Source organism: Camelus bactrianus, chromosome 6, assembly GCF_048773025.1.
Source record: "Camelus bactrianus isolate YW-2024 breed Bactrian camel chromosome 6, ASM4877302v1, whole genome shotgun sequence".
Taxonomy (NCBI): domain Eukaryota; kingdom Metazoa; phylum Chordata; class Mammalia; order Artiodactyla; family Camelidae; genus Camelus; species Camelus bactrianus.
The window spans coordinates 29,099,518-29,116,759 of NC_133544.1; the positions used below are offsets into that span (position 1 = coordinate 29,099,518).

At 47.9% G+C, this 17,242-nt stretch overlaps 1 protein-coding gene, 1 non-coding gene and 1 pseudogene across 4 annotated transcripts in view; all 3 read left to right on the plus strand.

Moving 5' to 3' along the window:
• Positions 1-2,096, plus strand: part of DCAF5 (DDB1 and CUL4 associated factor 5) — a 92,206-nt gene extending 90,110 nt beyond the window's left edge. For all 3 annotated transcript variants that reach the window (XM_010962308.3, XM_045522146.2, XM_045522147.2), the window contains exon 9: positions 211-2,096. In XM_010962308.3, the coding sequence (XP_010960610.2) occupies positions 211-1,980 (1,770 nt within the window). In that variant the 3' untranslated portion in view covers positions 1,981-2,096. The remainder of the gene's footprint in view (positions 1-210) is intronic.
• A 1,979-nt stretch (positions 2,097-4,075) lies between these two features.
• Positions 4,076-17,242, plus strand: part of LOC123618879 (N-alpha-acetyltransferase 11-like) — a 47,992-nt pseudogene continuing 34,825 nt past the window's right edge.
• Positions 12,941-13,014, plus strand: TRNAV-AAC (transfer RNA valine (anticodon AAC)). Its single transcript has one exon. It is a non-coding gene; the product is annotated as a tRNA-Val (tRNA).

Genomic DNA, 17,242 nt, shown 5'->3' on the forward strand with positions numbered 1-17,242 from the left:
TTCTTCCCACATCTGACTCTGGAAGCCTCCATTTCATATGTGGCCCACATAATCCAATCTGGTAAAGAATGCATTTTTAAGTTGGTTAGCAAGTCCTGGCTAAATGACAGGGAGGTTTGGGGGAAGCTCTGCTTTGGCATTCTTTATGGCCACCAGCTCAGAGTACGTTCCAATCAGTCCTCGTTCGTTTTGTTTTCGCCTTCTGTGCAGATCTGGAGCCCATACAAGCAGCCAGGGTGTACCGGAGACCTGGATGGGCGGATTGAGGATGATTCTCGCTGTCTGTATACCCACGAAGAGTACATCAGCCTCGTGCTGAATAGTGGGAGTGGCCTGTCGCATGACTATGCCAACCAGTCTGTGCAGGAAGATCCCCGGATGATGGCCTTCTTTGACTCCCTGGTCCGTCGTGAGATCGAGGGCTGGAGCTCTGACTCGGACAGTGACCTCAGCGAGAGCACGATCCTCCAGCTGCACGCAGGGGTCAGTGAGCGCTCAGGCTACACTGACTCCGAGTCCTCGGCCTCACTGCCCCGCTCCCCTCCACCCACAGTGGATGAGTCTGCTGATAGCGCCTTCCACCTGGGGCCCCTGCGGGTCACTACCACAAACGTGGTGGCGTCAACTCCACCGCCACCCACATGTGAGGATGCCACCTCTCGCCAGCAGCGCCTGTCTGCCCTGCGGCGCTACCAGGACAAACGCCTCCTGGCCCTTTCCAATGAGTCTGATTCTGAAGAGAACACCTGTGAGGTTGAACTGGACACAGATCTCTTCCCCCGGCCACGGTCTCCCAGCCCCGAAGATGAGTCCAGCAGCTCCAGCAGCTCCAGCAGCTCTGAGGATGAAGAGGAGCTAAATGAACGAAGAGCATCCACGCGGCAGCGGAATGCCATGCGGCGCCGGCAGAAGACACCCCGAGAAGAGAGGCCCAGCGTCCCGACTAAGCCCGCCGACACCTACATTGGAGAAGATAATTACGATTATCCCCAGATCAAAGTAGATGACCTCTCTTCCTCCCCAGCCTCCTCCCCTGAGCGTAGCACATCCACTCTGGAGATTCAGCCAAGCCGAGCATCGCCAACTTCCGACATAGAGTCAGTTGAACGAAAGATTTATAAAGCTTACAAGTGGCTTCGCTACTCCTACATCTCCTATTCAAATAACAAAGATGGAGAGAGCTCCCTTGTGTCTGGGGAAGCAGATGAAGGGAGAGCTGGAACCAGCCACAAGGACAACCCAGCCCCTTCTTCCAGTAAGGAAGCCTATCTAAACATGGCCATGGCCCAGAGGAACCAGGACCTGCCCCCCGAAGGCCGCAGCAAAGACGCTTTTAAAGAAGGGACTTCTTCCAGAAATCCCAGCAGTGGCCCAGGCCATGAGCACAGCAGCCACCCTTGGGCAGAGGCACCAGAGGACACCTTTCAGGACACTAGCAATGGTGGCTCTGTAGAACACACTTTTGAAACCAAGAGGCTCAATGGAAAGGCCCTAAGCAAGGCCCTGAGCAGCCGGGCTGAGGAGCCACCATCCCCTTCTGTCCCCAAGGCATCTGGCTCCAATCTCAGCAGCGGGTCTGGCAACTGTCTCAGGGCCCAGTCTGATGACAGTGAGGAGAGGAGCCTCGAAAGCATCTGTGCCAATCACAACAATGGACGCTTACACCCCCGCCCCCCTCACCCCCACAACAATGGGCAGAACTTTGGGGAGCTGGAGACGGTGGCCTGCTCTTCCCCAGGACATTCAGACACTGACCATGATAACTTGTCCCTGACAGGGACACTCCTACACAAAGATTGTTGTGGGTCTGAAATGGCCTGTGAGACCCCCAGTGCTGGAACGAGAGAGGACCCCACTGACCCCGCAGACACAGACAGCAGCAGGGCTGTTCATGGCCATAGTGGCCTCAAAAGGCACCGAATCGAATTGGAAGATACAGATTCGGAGAATTCCTCCTCAGAGAAGAAATTAAAAACATGATAAATACAAAGGGAAAACAAAGAGCTATGAAAAGTAGCTTTACAAACAGAAAATTTTAAACCCTGTTTAGTGAACACAGAGGAAAGGAAAAATAGTATTAAAGGCACATAAAACCAGGGCCTGCAATTTTGTGTCTGATGCTGCTCCCTTCCATTCAACAATGGGTCTGATGTTTAGCTGGCCATTGGCCGTGCTGTGTCAAGGGAAAAAAAAAAATCCAAGTGACTCCTTTCTAGTGAGACTTGAGCATAGTGTACCTGTGCAGACTCTGTTAAAGTAAATCCTTGTTAAGATGTTTGACTTGTTCTTGTGTGTGTGTGTGCACTGGCACGCATGAGCTCATTGTCTCAGACTTTTCTTTCCATTTTCTATCAGAAAGGATCTATGGGTCTGTATTTTTTGCCATCTCACCTGTTTACACACCATAGGTTTTCTGGTCTTAATGATGAGTGCCTGCTAAATCAGGTTGTGCTGCCAGTGAGGAGTGGATTTATGCTGAAAGAACGGAGAGGAGAATGGGAATAGACCTTCAGCCCACTGGCCGTGCTGCAAAGGAAAGCATGGTTCCTTTCTTAAAGAAATCTTCCATGTTTTCTCTCAGTAGCACTTCTTTGAGCATTTAATGTAGATGTACTAAAAGGGGAGCATTTTTAATGCTGATGAGAGGTTAGCACTTAAAGTCAGATTCAAGAAAATAAAGAGGCCTGATAAAATTTCATTGATTGCAAATGGAGCAGTGCTGCAACACATACTGTATGGAGGCCATAAAATATAACTAATTGTGGGTAACACTTTAACAAGTTAGGTGCTAGTTCCTAAGAGGCACTCGGAAGGCCAGCAGGCACTGCCTTGGCCCCATGTGGCAATCTAGGCATATTGAAAGGAGAAAGCTCTCAAGAGCTTTGTGCTCAAACTACTAAAGTGGATGCTATACGTGTGATAATGAAGAAGTGTAGGGAAGAGCAGAGTGTGGTACTACATTCGTTTAATTCAACCCAGAATGATTGGTCAGAATGGCTGGGACTGGCGTCTTCCCTCAGGCTCGCAGTCTTTGGAGGCTATGGCGTTCTGACTGGATCTTGCAGAGCAGTAGGCACCTCGAAGTAACAGATTCTTACTGGGTAGGTCTGTTAGGAGGCAGAGAGTAGAGAAAGGAGTCACTGCTTTCAAGCCTCCTGGCTCTTAGAAGAGACTCTTTCATTAAGGTAGATAAAGACAGAGAGAGGAAAAGGCCAGGAGCTTTTCGGCGTTGCAGTGCTCATTATGGTCACTTTGTTATTACTGAACGATTATACAAGACAGGAAGACCTAGGGATGACTAGATGTCTCGTTGGCATAGATGTCATGAAAAGGCAGGAGAATACTGGGAAGAAATGAAGGAGAGAGAAAACACTACAACTTTCTTGGGCACAGAGTGCTGAATAACTAGGAGCCAGCGGCATTGGCATAGAGAGGACCTAGTGTATGACTGATGTGGCCAGACTGATCCAGCGTTCTTTTTAGGGGAGGACCTGTCCTACTGGAACTGGGACCAAGGAGGAGACAGCCTGTGGAGGGTGAAGTCTTGGATGAATTTAATCACTGGGGGAAGGGGGGTTATTTATAAAAGGAAGGTTGATGATCTAAGCCAAAAGGAGATGTCATTTTGCTAAGCTTTGTGAAAGGAAAGGTGTGCCTGGTGTGTGTGGTGTGACTTGGGTGTAAAAATACTGTCTAAGGAGAAGGAGACGAAGGAGTGTGAGTAGCGGTGGGGATGCTTACAATTTAACAACTGTAATCTCACTGGGGATGGGAAAGTGATTCTGTAACCGTTAGAATTACTTTGATTTGTAATCAAAACAGTTCTATGATTTGTCTTTGGCTATACACAGATAATTGTAAATTCTGGTTTTATAAGCCCAAGTCATTTTACATTTGCTTTTCCAAAATTTATTAAATTGGAATTTTTTAATCCTTTATATACAAAAAAAAGATATAATCACTCTGTGTGTTTCTCTTCCCCTTCCTAGTCAGCATAACCAATCTTTTTGTTTTATTTTAATTAATCCAATTAGTAGCTGACCTCTTCTGACTTCTCTAAGGGCAATCCACATATCCTCCTGGAGAAAAAGAAGTAAAGTTCCCTTGGGAACTAGCTACTTGGTAGTTACTGTTTCCAAATGCAGAATTTGGTCTTTTTATTTTAAAAGCCTTAATCTCATTTGGGTACTCAAAAGAGAAGTCAAAGTTCATTCTGGTTCAACTTTAGTCTAAGAAAGATGTTTTTATTTAGCAAGGATGCCTTCCATCCTTGGGAGACACTCTTCCCAGCACCCCTGGTTCAGCTTGCCCGGAGAGATGCCCCTGCAGCACACCCATGGAAGCAGGCTGAGAAATGCTCGTCTCTGTAGCCATTCCACTCTCATTTCCAGAAATTTCCTGTCTGTGATCATGGTCCTGGAAACCTGGCAGGAACCACTACTTCCAGGGTGCCTTTGTGTAAACTTGGAGAATTGAGGCCCCAACTTTGGAGGCACATTTAATCCCCAGATTCTTCCATGATAGCTGTTTTTACTAGCAGGACAGATGGCACTGATTAGATTAAGAACTATTCAAAAGTGCCTCATGTTTTCTTTTTTTCTGCATCCTGTATATAAAATTTTTAAGTGGCTGGTCCAGATATAGAAAACCTTTCCCTCCACTTTTATTTCCACCTGGTTTTGTAAGTGATTCCTTTGTCTCTAGGACAACAGGTAAATGAGTTAAATGAGAGTTGACTTGGGGCAAAAAAGAAGGTTGCAACTGTGCTTGATTTACTGAGCCCGGAGTCCCTTGTTTGTCAAGGTGCCTTCCTCTGCTGAAGCCTTACCTCTTCACAAGCCCCACCTCTCTCCCAGCAACGCTAGCTCTTCTCTTGTGTAAGTGCAAATAAACCTATTACTCACTTCTTATGGTTTCCTCTTCTCTTCCAGGGAAGACTTGGATGCTTAGACACCCCTCTTCCATTCCTTTCCTGTTTTAAATTCTTGCCTAGTTGGAAACTTGATTCAAAGCCACGCTGAAGACTAGGAGAATTGTGGTATACCACATCTATGCCAGTGGTCATTGTCACTTCTAGGTACTGGGACAGACGTCACATTGGGACCACGAAATGTAGGGTAGGAGGAGGTATCTACATGGTCTCCTTTATTATAGGCTTAGGTGAACTCAGGATAGTGAGATCCTAGAATTGACCCTTTTTATTAGTTGGAACTGAGGGAATGATGCAATGAAGTGACATTACAAACAGCCCCAAAAGAAATGTTTTTTGATGTTTCCAAATATCAAATTGCTTTTCCTGCCATGTCCCAGGCATGTATTGAAAACTTTTTTTCTTAAAAGGAGAAAACAAAAACAAAAAACGCCTTATATATTCTGCCTGTAAAGCTGCCTCCTTCAGTTAACTGAAAAACCCTTGCCAACCAAGACTCCTGTGGGGAAAATCTATGCTTCCAAAGGAAGGCTGTTCTTCCCTTAGGACCTAAGCAGGGCAGTGTGCCAGGGCTGAGATACTGAGGTGAAGTAAAGCTCGTTGAGTCCAGACGTGCCCACAGCAGTGGGTAAGGGCTTTGGACAAGCTGCACGGTTCTCTCAGGTGGAATATCTCAGTCTAAGTGTTCATTTGTCCTTGAGCACTCGTGCTGGATTAGAAGTAATTCTGAATTTCTTAAGAGTGCTTCCCACATGCAACAGACCAAAAATTATATGAAAAGAAAATCTAAGCCATCTGCACCCTAATTGCATTTCACTGCTAGTACAAAGGTGGTAAGATACTTCTCCAAATAGAGGCTTAAAGGCAAAAATAAACTTCGCTGGGGCCGGCACTAATGTGGCCAGAGACAAGCAGGAGGAGTTACTCAATTCCATTCACTCAACAGGGTTTACTTGAGCTGAGTGGAAGGGTCCTACAGTGCTTATCTACAAGAGAGTCACCTTGTAAGGAAGTGGGATATCTAGTATTTCAAATGACTAAAGTTGGGAAATGACTCCTTTCTGGAGCCCAAAGCCATGAGCTAATGGAATATTCCAGCTGAAGTACAGAATGCTAGCTTCCAAGTCTCCCTCTATCTGGCTTGGTTAGTACCCCCACCAAGGCTGGAGAAAAGCAAAATACTAAGATATCTGGGTGCCAACTCAGATCCTTAGGCATGAGAGACATTCTTGTGGTCTAGGGACGCTGGGAAGAAAGACATTTGGAGGAAAGAGGATTAGGAAGACTCTGCAATGGAAGAAATGAAATGCTAGATGGATTCAAACTGCCTTCGAGATCCAAAGAACTAGCATTGGCTGTGCCATTGACTGGCCTCCAAAACACTAGGTCATCAAGATTCTTTAAAATCCCCAAATTTACAATGGAAGTCAGTGAAAATACAGGCTTGGCTTGGGAGAAATTCCCCTTGCTGGAATGCACAAATTCCAGGAAATAACGATCATAAAATGCCCTGAACACTAGCACACTTAAACAGGTACCTAAAACAGGAGTGTGTGGTTGGTGGTGATCAGCATAGGCTTTCATAAGGTAGCAAACATCTCCCTGTTAGACTCCACCTTAAAAACTTACTTTCTCTTCTTGTCTCAGAGTCAGTGTTTTCTAACATTTCAGGTCTCTCCAAGACCTGAAATTACTAACTTCTGTTCTTTTCCTCCTAAGAGAAACCTGTGAGTGGGATGGAAATGGCATTGAACTAGCAAAAGAAATGTATTCTATACTGGTCTTTCAGTGGAGTAGCTGCGTAAACCTTGGGCAAATCACTCAGACTCTTGAACTGTGAAATGGAGGTCCCTCTCAACTCCAAAGACTTATTCTTTCCATTCCGTGGACTGTCTACGTCCCATTCTGATGAGTTCTCATTCCTGAGACATCCCTGTAGTGCCCACCAGAACCAGCTGGTAGCCAAGATCTTGGGCCAGTGTATAGCTGCTCAGAGCTTCAAGGTGCTCATTTGTAAACTGGGGAAAGAATGCCTGTCTCAGCACATTGTTGAAGGATTAAACGTGAGTGTGTGTGTGTGTGTGTGTGTGTGTGTGTGTGTGTGATGTGTATATATATATGAACGGCTCAGAACAGTGCCTGTTACATAAAACACACTGAAGTGTGTGCTGTCCTCTCTTCTGCTCTCACTGCTTGTTGATAGTAATGTGCACACCACAAAGAAGGCTTTTTGGATGGGGTCTGCCAAGGAGTAAAGAAAGTAAGTTCTCCTTCAGAAAGAATTTACTGTTTATTATTAGCACACCTTCAACTGAAACCACAGGAAAGAGTAAATTATCCCCATTATAGTGGACTAAAGCTGACTTTGGGGCCTTGGACACAGCCTCCAACTTGGAGAGCCAAATGTCTACAGGCTCTGTCAGAGCTTCAAAAAAGCCCGGCTTGGCTGACAGGCCTCCTCACAGATCCTTGCTTAAGACAGCAAGTCTGCAGAGGGTGTGGGAGGCCTGGCAGATTTCATTAAACTATAGTCTTAATATGGTGGTACTGGAGATGACCCAGACCTCAGGAGCTGGGACAGCAAACCTCTCTCTGGCCTTCAGAGCTGAAATTCCCCCACCTGGCATTAGGCCAGCCTGAGAGAGTCAGGAAAGTGGCAAGCCGTGGAAATGTTCTGTGTTTCAGCCAAAGAAAAGTCTGACCAGCGTTTTCCATGCAGGATTGTTTCACATGTATATGTGTTAAGTATTCTGTAACATCTAATTCAAGAAGAAGCTAAGCCATTACAAAAAAGCCAACAGAAGTCTGACTAGGCCAAGGCAAAAAGGTCAGAGTTCAGTCCTGGCGCACTAAACCCTCAGGACAGATCTGAGACAGATTTAAGGGCACATGCGTGGCGTTCAGAAAGGGCAGGCAGAGAAATATGAGAGAGGAGGGGTTTGAATTGCTGGTGGAAAATAGGCAATGGAATTATACTTGGGGGTGGGGAAAGCTTTTCAAATAAAACACATCTGCCAAAAAAGAAGCCAGGGCAAGGGAAGGGGAGACTGGGAGGGTATAGAATTCAGGCCTAAATTACCATTTTTTGACCTGATACAGAAGGAGGTGGGGGTGGTTAGCTGTGTCATCCAGTCTAGCCCCCTCGTTTTCACGATGGAGAGTCCAAGGCCAGTTAGTAGTGGCTCGGCCTGGCCTCTTAGGCCAGTGCTCTTCTCACATCTTGCTGTTCCTAGATGTGGTTCTTGGGTTAGGAGGAGGAGCTTACCTTATTTCCCCACCGTCAGCCAGTGTGACTCCAGCCAGGGCTCTGATTACAATATGCAGCAGTAGCAAAGGATTGAAGAAGGCCCGTAAGGAAGGCTCACAGGAAAACCAGACTCAGCTGAGCTTGGACCCCTTACACTCAGATTAGCGTGACTTGTCCCTGCACCCATTAGCAGCTCTGACTGCTCCCAAGTTGCTGAATGCCGTCCTGAAGACTTTTCATCACCCAGAAATGTCAGCAAATCCCTGCGCTGAATTTCAGAGGGGAGCAATAAACATGTTGGGAGACTGGAAAAAAAGATAAAGGGGCCTGGAAGGTGGGAGCTGAGGTCATTAGGTTTTAGGTATGCCAGGGCTCAAGAAGGGGAGAAGCCCTTCCAAGTTGTAAGCACCCAGAAGAGGAAGGAACAAATTTTAAATGGAATCTGCCCTGTTGCAGGACAAAGACTGGCTCAAATTGCTGTGCTCTTCCTGGCTGTTGGGTGCTGGTAAGATCTTTCTCCTGAACTGTGAGAAGCAGCATACAGTTCAGATCCCTTTGTCTTTATCCCAGTTTTAAACTTACCTGTCCAGAGGAAACTTCAGCACTTTGTTCCTCAAGCACCTGCCTGGGTTGAAATTCCATGGGCAGACTACCTGGTTTAGTCTTACTGGGGAAGGCTGGTAGAGACTGCCTCATTCCAGGTCTGGCTGACCGTGGGGGCAAGAGATGACACAAAGGCAATTTGGTCCTGCTCAGGCCAGTGTCCAAATCCAAAACTCCCCCAGCTTGTCCTTCTATGGAGAGATCAGTGAGGATGTCCCAGGCTTGGGTTCCTGCTGATCAGGGTGCTCTGTGTCTTCCTTATGAAGCCAGCTGAGTCCAGTCAGCAGCTACATCTGACCCACTGACTTCCTCTCTCTTCTCCCCTGATTCTGGGATCCAGTCAGCAACCTCACTAAGCCAGGCCAGTATACCAGAGGTACCCCTGAGAGGTGGGGTTTGGACCCCCTGCCTGCTAAACATCTACACTGTTCTTAACTCTTTATCCCTCAGGTTAATATATGTGAGGTGGAGAATTTGGGGTAGGTGTGTTCTTGGATTCTACTCAGAAGGGAGGGAGAACAGGGGTGGCTGGGTTAATCCTGACTTTGGTGCACTGGACAACAAGAGCAATGGGGAACCAGGAGGAGGGATGGGGACCTGAAAAGCAGTAGACCAATGGCAGGCATGCCTCTGGGGTCTCCTTCAGAAGAAAGTCAAACTTATGAGATAGACTGGAATCGTTGGAGCATTGTTCACCTAGGAGGTGAAGCTATGTCTTCATTCAAGATCAGCTCATCTGTGTCCCAAATTATTTAGACTTTCTCTTTATAATTGGGACTGGCTTTTGTGATTGCTGGTGCAGGGAAAGAGCAAGGACTCTGCCCTTTCAGCCCTGGGTGCCTGTAGGGCCGGGGGCAGGCCTCGGCAGTCAGGAAGGAGATCTCTGGTAAGGCCCTTGCCAGTAACACCTGATCTTACGACTGATGACAGCCTCTTCAATACCTGGACGGTGCTCAAGCCCCATGGTTCCCACCTTCAAAATCTAGAATAATGGGAAGCCTCTTTTTGATAGTTTCTAGGCACTGAGTGCAGGACTGCTCTGCTCTGCAGCCTGTGGAGTGCCTAACACTAGGGGTTGCCGTTCACGCTGCGGTGTACAAGAAGGGCACCTCCCAGGGCTGTGGGAGGCACCGCCTGCTCAGCTGCACACCACGGTCCTGCCATCCAGGGGAGCTCCCAGTCCAGCAAAGGAGGAGTGTGAGCCCGAGTTCTCCTCCTTCGTTCTCTCCTCACCCCCCTTCCGAGTACAGCCTGGGCTCCCTCCCCAGAGCATTTCCACGTTCCCCTCCCCAGGCTCCCTTCCACTCCTCTCTTCTGACTGGCCATCAGCTCAAGGACCAGGTTGTTGCAAAGTCAGGGGGTGGAGGGAAAACACTGCAAAGCCGGCGCACATCCGTGACTCCAGTGAGCCCACAGTCACAGGGGTGTGATCTCAGTGTGACCTCAAGGCCTAGGAGAGGTCCAGCTGCCCAGTCCCCCAGGCCGCTTCTGCCGTTCAGTCCTCCCCCGTGGACATGCTGTGGGCCCTGCTCTGTGTGGGGCGGGGGATCAGAGGGCAGGACTAAGAAGCACCTTCTGCCTCATCCCTGCCTTCTCATGACCAGGCCTTCCTTGGCCCCTCTGTGCCCACTTCTGGGCATTTCTCTGCTGCTGCTGCCTCCTCTCAGTCCCAGCAGGGAGGGAACTAACAAGCTTCTTCCAACTCTAAACTGTCTCCTGAGCCCTGTGTCCCTTCCTGGTGCCAAGAAGCCTCCTCCCGCCATGTGCTAAGTAAGTGCCCAGTCACCTTTGAAGAGTGGGTCAGAGAGAGATGAAGGCTTTGGTGAGAGTGGGTGTCCAGGGGAGCCTAGGGTAGAAGGGAGAACGTGGCCTGTGAAGCCAGAGAGACTTGGGTAGACTCGGCTTCGTCACGTGGGCCGGGTCATTTAACGCTTCTGAACCTGGATTTCTTCATACACAAAGTTGATGAGGCTTATCTCGCAATGTTATTGTCTGGATTGGTGACTATATATATAAAATCTATGGAATGTACATACATATATAAAGCATCTAGCACAACATCCATCATGAAGTCGGCGCTGGATAAAGAGCTCTGCTAGTATTGTCTTCTTCCAGGCCCAGTGAGCTGCTGACCTTCGGCCCGTGTCTGTGATGCTGCTGTTAAGCAAAATGTTGAGGATACATGGAAATAGGAAGTCCTGGTGACTTCTCCAAAAATGTCATCTCTTCTTTCTAATCTGTCCCCTCTCAGCACTTGTGAGACAGTGACATGGAAATGAAGCTCAATGTTGTGAAATACTGGATTCTCTCTTTGTCCTAAATACTTCAAATAAAGCCAGCCACAGAAGCCACTCCACAGAGCCAGAATTTAAAAACCAGAAACTGGTGAGGGGACAGAAGTGGTGACAGACAGAGGGGAGTACCAGACACTCACAGCCACTGCGACCCTTCCCCACTGCCCACCCGGCCCTCCCAGTGACGTCCTGGGACTGTCCCGGCAGAGCTTTGGTCTGTCCGGTAAGAGTATGGCCTTCACTTTAAGAAAAGCCAATTATGAGAACTCCAAACTTAGGAAACCAAAATGAGGACAAAGGGAATCACATTACATACAAATGGATTCTTTGCAAAAGACTTCTGATGACTCTCATCTGCTGTGTGAGAAGAGGCGCCCTGGGCTGTGGGGATGGAGGGTAAGCTCTGAGTGAGTCCCTTAAAAAGAAACCACCCCCCACCAGGAGACCCACAGTGATGTGTTAACCCTGAACTTTGCCCGGATGGTTTATCCTCCAAAAATGTAGGAAGGGAAGAAATTTTGCAGATTCCACTATCCATAAGGATTTCAGTCTCTCTCTAGGTGGTCGCCAGAAATCAGAAGGAAGTATTCCCAGCTGATCACTTGAATCCTCCCTTTTCTTCCCAGTTCCTTGGCACTCCTCGCACTGGGCAGGGTTTTAGGAGCCAGGTTCCCTCCCAGCTCCTCCTCCCCCATTGCAAAACACAAAAATGTTCAGTATAGGGTCAAAGATCTTTGCATCCCAAGAACAAAAGAAAGTGTTTGGAACAGTAGTTTTCCTTCAGACTTTTTATCCACAAGGAGTAAAGAGCAACCTAACATTATGAGATGAGGATGTTTAAATGGAATCAGTGTTCCAGAAACTTGACAAAGTGATGTGAGACATGAAATGAAAAGATGCATCTCTGTCCTTCAGTGAGCACAGCGCGTCTCAGTACTGGTGTCCTGAGGCTTTGCTGACCGGGATAGTGAGTGTATGTTTTGGCTGTTACTTCTGTGTGGGGAAAAATGGATGAAAAGAACAATTCCAACTCCTCCTTTTGGCCCCAGTCTTGTTGCCTGCCAGCAGAGGAGACTGTTCACAGCCTGGCGCTCGTCAAAGTAAGTATGCACACGTTCTCTGTCCCAGCAGTCCTCTCCTGGATATACATTCTGGACATCCTCACCCAGGTCCTGAAGGGGACATGTACCAGATATCCACTATGGGTTTGTGCATGGTGCCGGGGAACTAGGGCAAGAAAGTATTCATCCCTGTGGGAGTGGAGGTGCAAAACGTGACAGCAGCCCACCCTCCATGGCCCACCGGAGTTGGCATAGTGAATCAGATGTGCTGGTCACTGCAACTAGATGGATCCTCACAGCGCAGTGCTGAGTGAGGAAAGCACAGGCTAGAACTGTCACATAATGTCACGTGTGGAAATTTAAAATGCATGCACAGGAGAGAAATACACATTTATCATAAACACATAAAACAAAAGATCCACATTACGTAGACTGGAACCGCTACCCATGCAGGAAGGAACAGGAGAGTGGAGAACAGAGATGAATAGAAAAATAAACTGGGAGGAGAGGGGACCACATAAAAATTTGTACACAAAGGTTCATAGCAGGATTATTCTTAATACCCAGAAAGTGGAAACAACCCAAATGTCCATCAGCTGATGAATAGACACATAAACTCTGGTCTATCCATATACAAAGGGGTATTATTTGGCCATAAACAGGAATGAAGTACTGATTTGTGCTGCAGCACGGAAGACCTTTGGAAACATTATGCTAACTGAAAGAAGTCAGTCACAAAAGACCACATATTGTGTGATTCCATTTTTATAAAGTGTCCAAAATAGGCAAATCTAAGGAAACAGTGGGAAGGGTATAGCTCAGTGGTAGAGCGCGTGCTTAACATGCACAAGGTCCTGGGTTCAATCCCCAGTACCTCCAGTAAATAAATAAATAAACCTAATTACCCACCCACCCACCCCCACCCAAAGGAAAAAAAGAAAGAAACAGAAAGTAGATTAAGGTTTCCTAGCGCTGGGGGGAGGGGAAGTTTGAGAGAAAATAGGGAGTCACTGCTAATGAGTATAAGGTTTCTTTTTGGGGTGATGAAAATGTTCTGAACTTAGATAGTAGTGATGGTTGTACAACTCTGAAGATACTAAAAACTATTGTTGTACACTTTAAATGGGTGAGTTTTATGCTCTGTGAATTATCTCAAGACATTTAAAAAGATAAACAGGTCAGGGAGAGTATGCCCAAGTGGTTGCCCTGGGGTCCTTCCTCTTTGTTCTTCTCCTTTTGTGTTGGAACTGGGTGACGTTCACCTACCTTAACCCTGCCCAAGGGCCATTGCCCTCAAATGTGCACATTTGCCTACGGCCCCGACCAAAGGCTCCCTGGAACTGACTCAAAGCCGACTTCAGGGCAGGACTGACTAGCAACCGGCAGACCACTTCCTCCACTGCTCAAAAGGGTCACTGCCAGCCAGTGCGGAAGGTTTTCTCACAGCAGAAGTTGAAAAGAACATTCAGGACCTTCTGTGTTCTGTTAACCAATTGTAAGTTTATCATGGGTCAGCACTGTGACTCTAAGAAGACACATCTTTCCTTTCTGGCTTTGTCAATATTAGCTGGGTGACTTTAAAACGATACTTAACTTCTCTGAGCCTCAGTTACTTTCTCTGGGAAATGGGCATAAAATTAACTAGAGCAGTTTGGGGTAGTAAATGAAGCAATGTATGTGAAAATGCCTAGCATTGTACCTAACACATACCAAGTACTTGGGAGATGTTTGCTGAATCTGTCTGCCAAAAATCTAACCTGCTCCTCCACAGAGACAACCACTTGTATTCTTGTTACAACCTTGAATTTGGCAAAATTAGAAGGTAGGTAGAAGGTGCCAGATCATGGGAAGTAAAGTCATAATCTTTGGGGGATTTTTTGTTTGTTTGTTTGTGGGGGATTTTTGGTTTGTTTTTATTTGTTTGTGTGGGGTGGGTAATTAGGTTTCTCTATATATTTATTTACTTAATGGAGGTGCTGGAGGTTGAACCCAGGACCTCACATGTGCTAGGCATGTGCTCTGCTGCTGAGCTATACCCTCCCCCCATGTTTTTTTTGGTTTGGTTTTTGGTTTTGGTGCCAAAACCTGGGATAAAGTCATAATCTTAATTGAGCGTCTGTTATGTGCCATACAGTGGTGAGTGCTAGGAAACAAGGATGGATGGAATGGTTTTAGGAGTCAGGGAGTTAGGGTACAAGTGACAGAAACTCAGTTTAAACTGGCTGCAGCAGATAAAGGGAATATAGTGTCTCAGTAATGGGCTGAGGTGTTGGGACACCTCTCCTCGTCCTCTGAATCATTTTCTGTGGATGGCTCTACTGTATGGCCGAGAAAAATTCCTCTCTCGCCTGCTTACCGACCTAGGTGAGAGGTGAGCAAAACCTTCAGCAGATTCCCAGTCTCCTTCCTGTGGAAACAGAGTGGGTACATCTCTGGACCAACCATCACTGGATGGAAATGCAGAGAAGCCAATTTCTTATCAGGAATCTTAACACTCCTAAGCCGGAAAGAAGTCTCTGCCCATGAGGAGGCTGGTGGTGGCAAGTGACAGAAAATGCAGCTCAAACTGCATGGAACAGTGATGGTGATATTTTGGCTCCCAACATAACTGAAAAATTCTGGGATAGAGTGGCCTTAAGATTTATCAGGGCTCCATCTCCTTCTCTGCCGTTCTCTCGGCCCCGCCCCCCATGGGTGTCTGCTTTGTCTCAGGCCGGCTGCCTCCATGTGGTGAGGTGGCCATCATCATCAGTCAGAGAAACACACTGCGTTGTTCCCACCTGGGGCTAGGGCAGGAGCAGCCTCCCGCAGTCACTGAAGGAATGTCTGCAAGGGTGGATCTGCCTGGACCAACAGGGCCAGGGCAATGCCCATGTCAGTGCCTGAGGCCCTGATGGCAGGAGGCTTGACGTTGGGCTGATGGGCTTTGGTGCATCAGGGTCCACCTAGGAGATCACAACTTGCCTCACAATAGGAGAGCTGGGAAGGACCACAAGAACATGAACACAAAGCCTCACACAGGGCCACAGGTCTCACCTACAGGTGAGGAAACTGGGGCCAAAGCCCGCCACAGCTCTACATCTAGTTTGTGGCAAATCTAAGACCCAGTATCACTGGGTTTGCCTACAGTTGGCTGCTTTTGAATCAATAATGGAATAGAACACCTCGATAAGTAACAAATACTCCATTACCAGGGAGCTTCAAGCTGAGGCTGAATAGCATCATAGCTATAAAAGGAATTACCACACTGATCTCCAAGGGAGGACAGAGGCCTCTGTTGTTGGCGCCCGTGGGAACAGCAATCCCAGCATGGGATGGTGGAGACAGGTTCCTGCAGCAGGGAAGGGCTCATCCTGTCCATTCTCTTGGATTCATAACTTCCTGAAAGAGGTTCTGACTCCCCTCTGCCTTCCCCTCCTCCCTGCCGTGTTCCCAGGCTGAGATGGACAAGCTGGGGCTGGTAATCGTGTTACTTCAGTTTCCTCCCTGGCCCTGCCCTTCTGGTAATCTGATTTCCAAGGGGCGAGAGATGGCAGGCCCAGGCTCAGGAAGAAATCTGCTCCCTCGTGTCTGTTGGGCCTGCTAATTTGATAGAACTACTTGCTGAGCTTCCACAGAACCCCCATTAGGAGCAAATTTCATCTCGTTCCCACAGCCCTGGCCCTGGAGAGCTCTCCAACTCTCAGTCCAGAAGGAAATTCAGCTTCCAGTTTAATTGTTGCATAGGAGATTGTCTTTATTAGAATAATAGCAACTAGAGATTGAGCACCTACTACGTGTCAGACACAGTACCAGGTGCTTTATATCTGATGACTCACTAGGTGTGCTGTTACCCCTCACAGGCGCTCCAAGCAAGGCCCTTGGCTAATGTTCCCCTTTGTTGCAGGACTATCCCTCCACTTGAATCAATTTGCCCTTGAGCTTGGGACCTTTGGCCAGATCTGAGGATCTGTGTGATTCTCAGTGTTTCTAAGGCAAGATGGCTGCCTGAGTGAAGCAGGAGCTGACCCAAGTCTCCTCGCCTGCCCATGAGCTCCTGGTGTCTAACAGGCACCAGCAGCCACTCAGGACACCCATTGGAGCTCACCTTTGTCACCCCACCCCATCACCATAACAACCATCCATGGCTTTGAGCCCCATTCTAAAGCTTATTCTGCCAAGCATCATGGAGGGTAGCAAGGTAGAAAGAAAGAGGCTGGGCCCTGGAGAGAAGCAGCCTTGCCACCTATCAGCTATGCGACCAAGTTTGTCTCAACTCCGAGCTGGGGCTGCCTCATCCAGAAACGGTGAGAGTATAATCTACCTTTTAGGGCATTTGTGAAAATTAAGTCAACTAAAGTATATGCAACCTAGTTTCCAGTTTCACTGTGTGGGGTGGGAATTATGAATCACCCCCGGCTCAAGTATTTTCCCAGAGCCTGAACCACCTCTGTGCCTGGCCATCTGGCCCTGCACTTCAACTTCCTCCCCAGGAATCCTGGGTACTCACAGGGTTGGAGCGATGTGGGGGGCTTCCCAGATCACCTGGAAACTGGGGTCACCTGCTTGTTCTTTGAGGATCCCTGTCTCCATGGAGCTCATGTTTTCATGACACAGATGGCAAATAAGTGAATGAATGTGTCAAGTATCGTATTGTTACACATGCTCTGTCCCAGTAGACATGAGGGAGGCTACTGGGCCCCCAGCCAGGGTGCTGATGTGTTGTCATTGTAGGGAAGTGACGAATGACTTTCCAGGCACCACTCCAGCCAGATAATAGGCACTCACTTCCCTAGGCAGTCAGCCTGCTACCTGAATTAATCGTGGTGCCCAGAGTTACAGCCTACATTGTCCCTGCCCCAAAGAAGCCTCTCCTCTCAGGCTGTTTTGAGAGGTGGACCGGGGCTCAGCCCCTGCATCAGCTGCCACCATTGCTGTGAGTACAAATTCTGGGCAGCCCTGGGAGATACCAATTCCCCCTCCCGAAGAGCTCCATGCCTGGCTCCCCTGCTTCTTTTAAATCTATTCAGATGTCACCTCTCCCAGGAGGTCTTCCTTGACTACCTGATCTAAATTAGCTAGCCTCCCACATGACCCCCACCCTACTTTCCCCTGACCTGAGTGACCA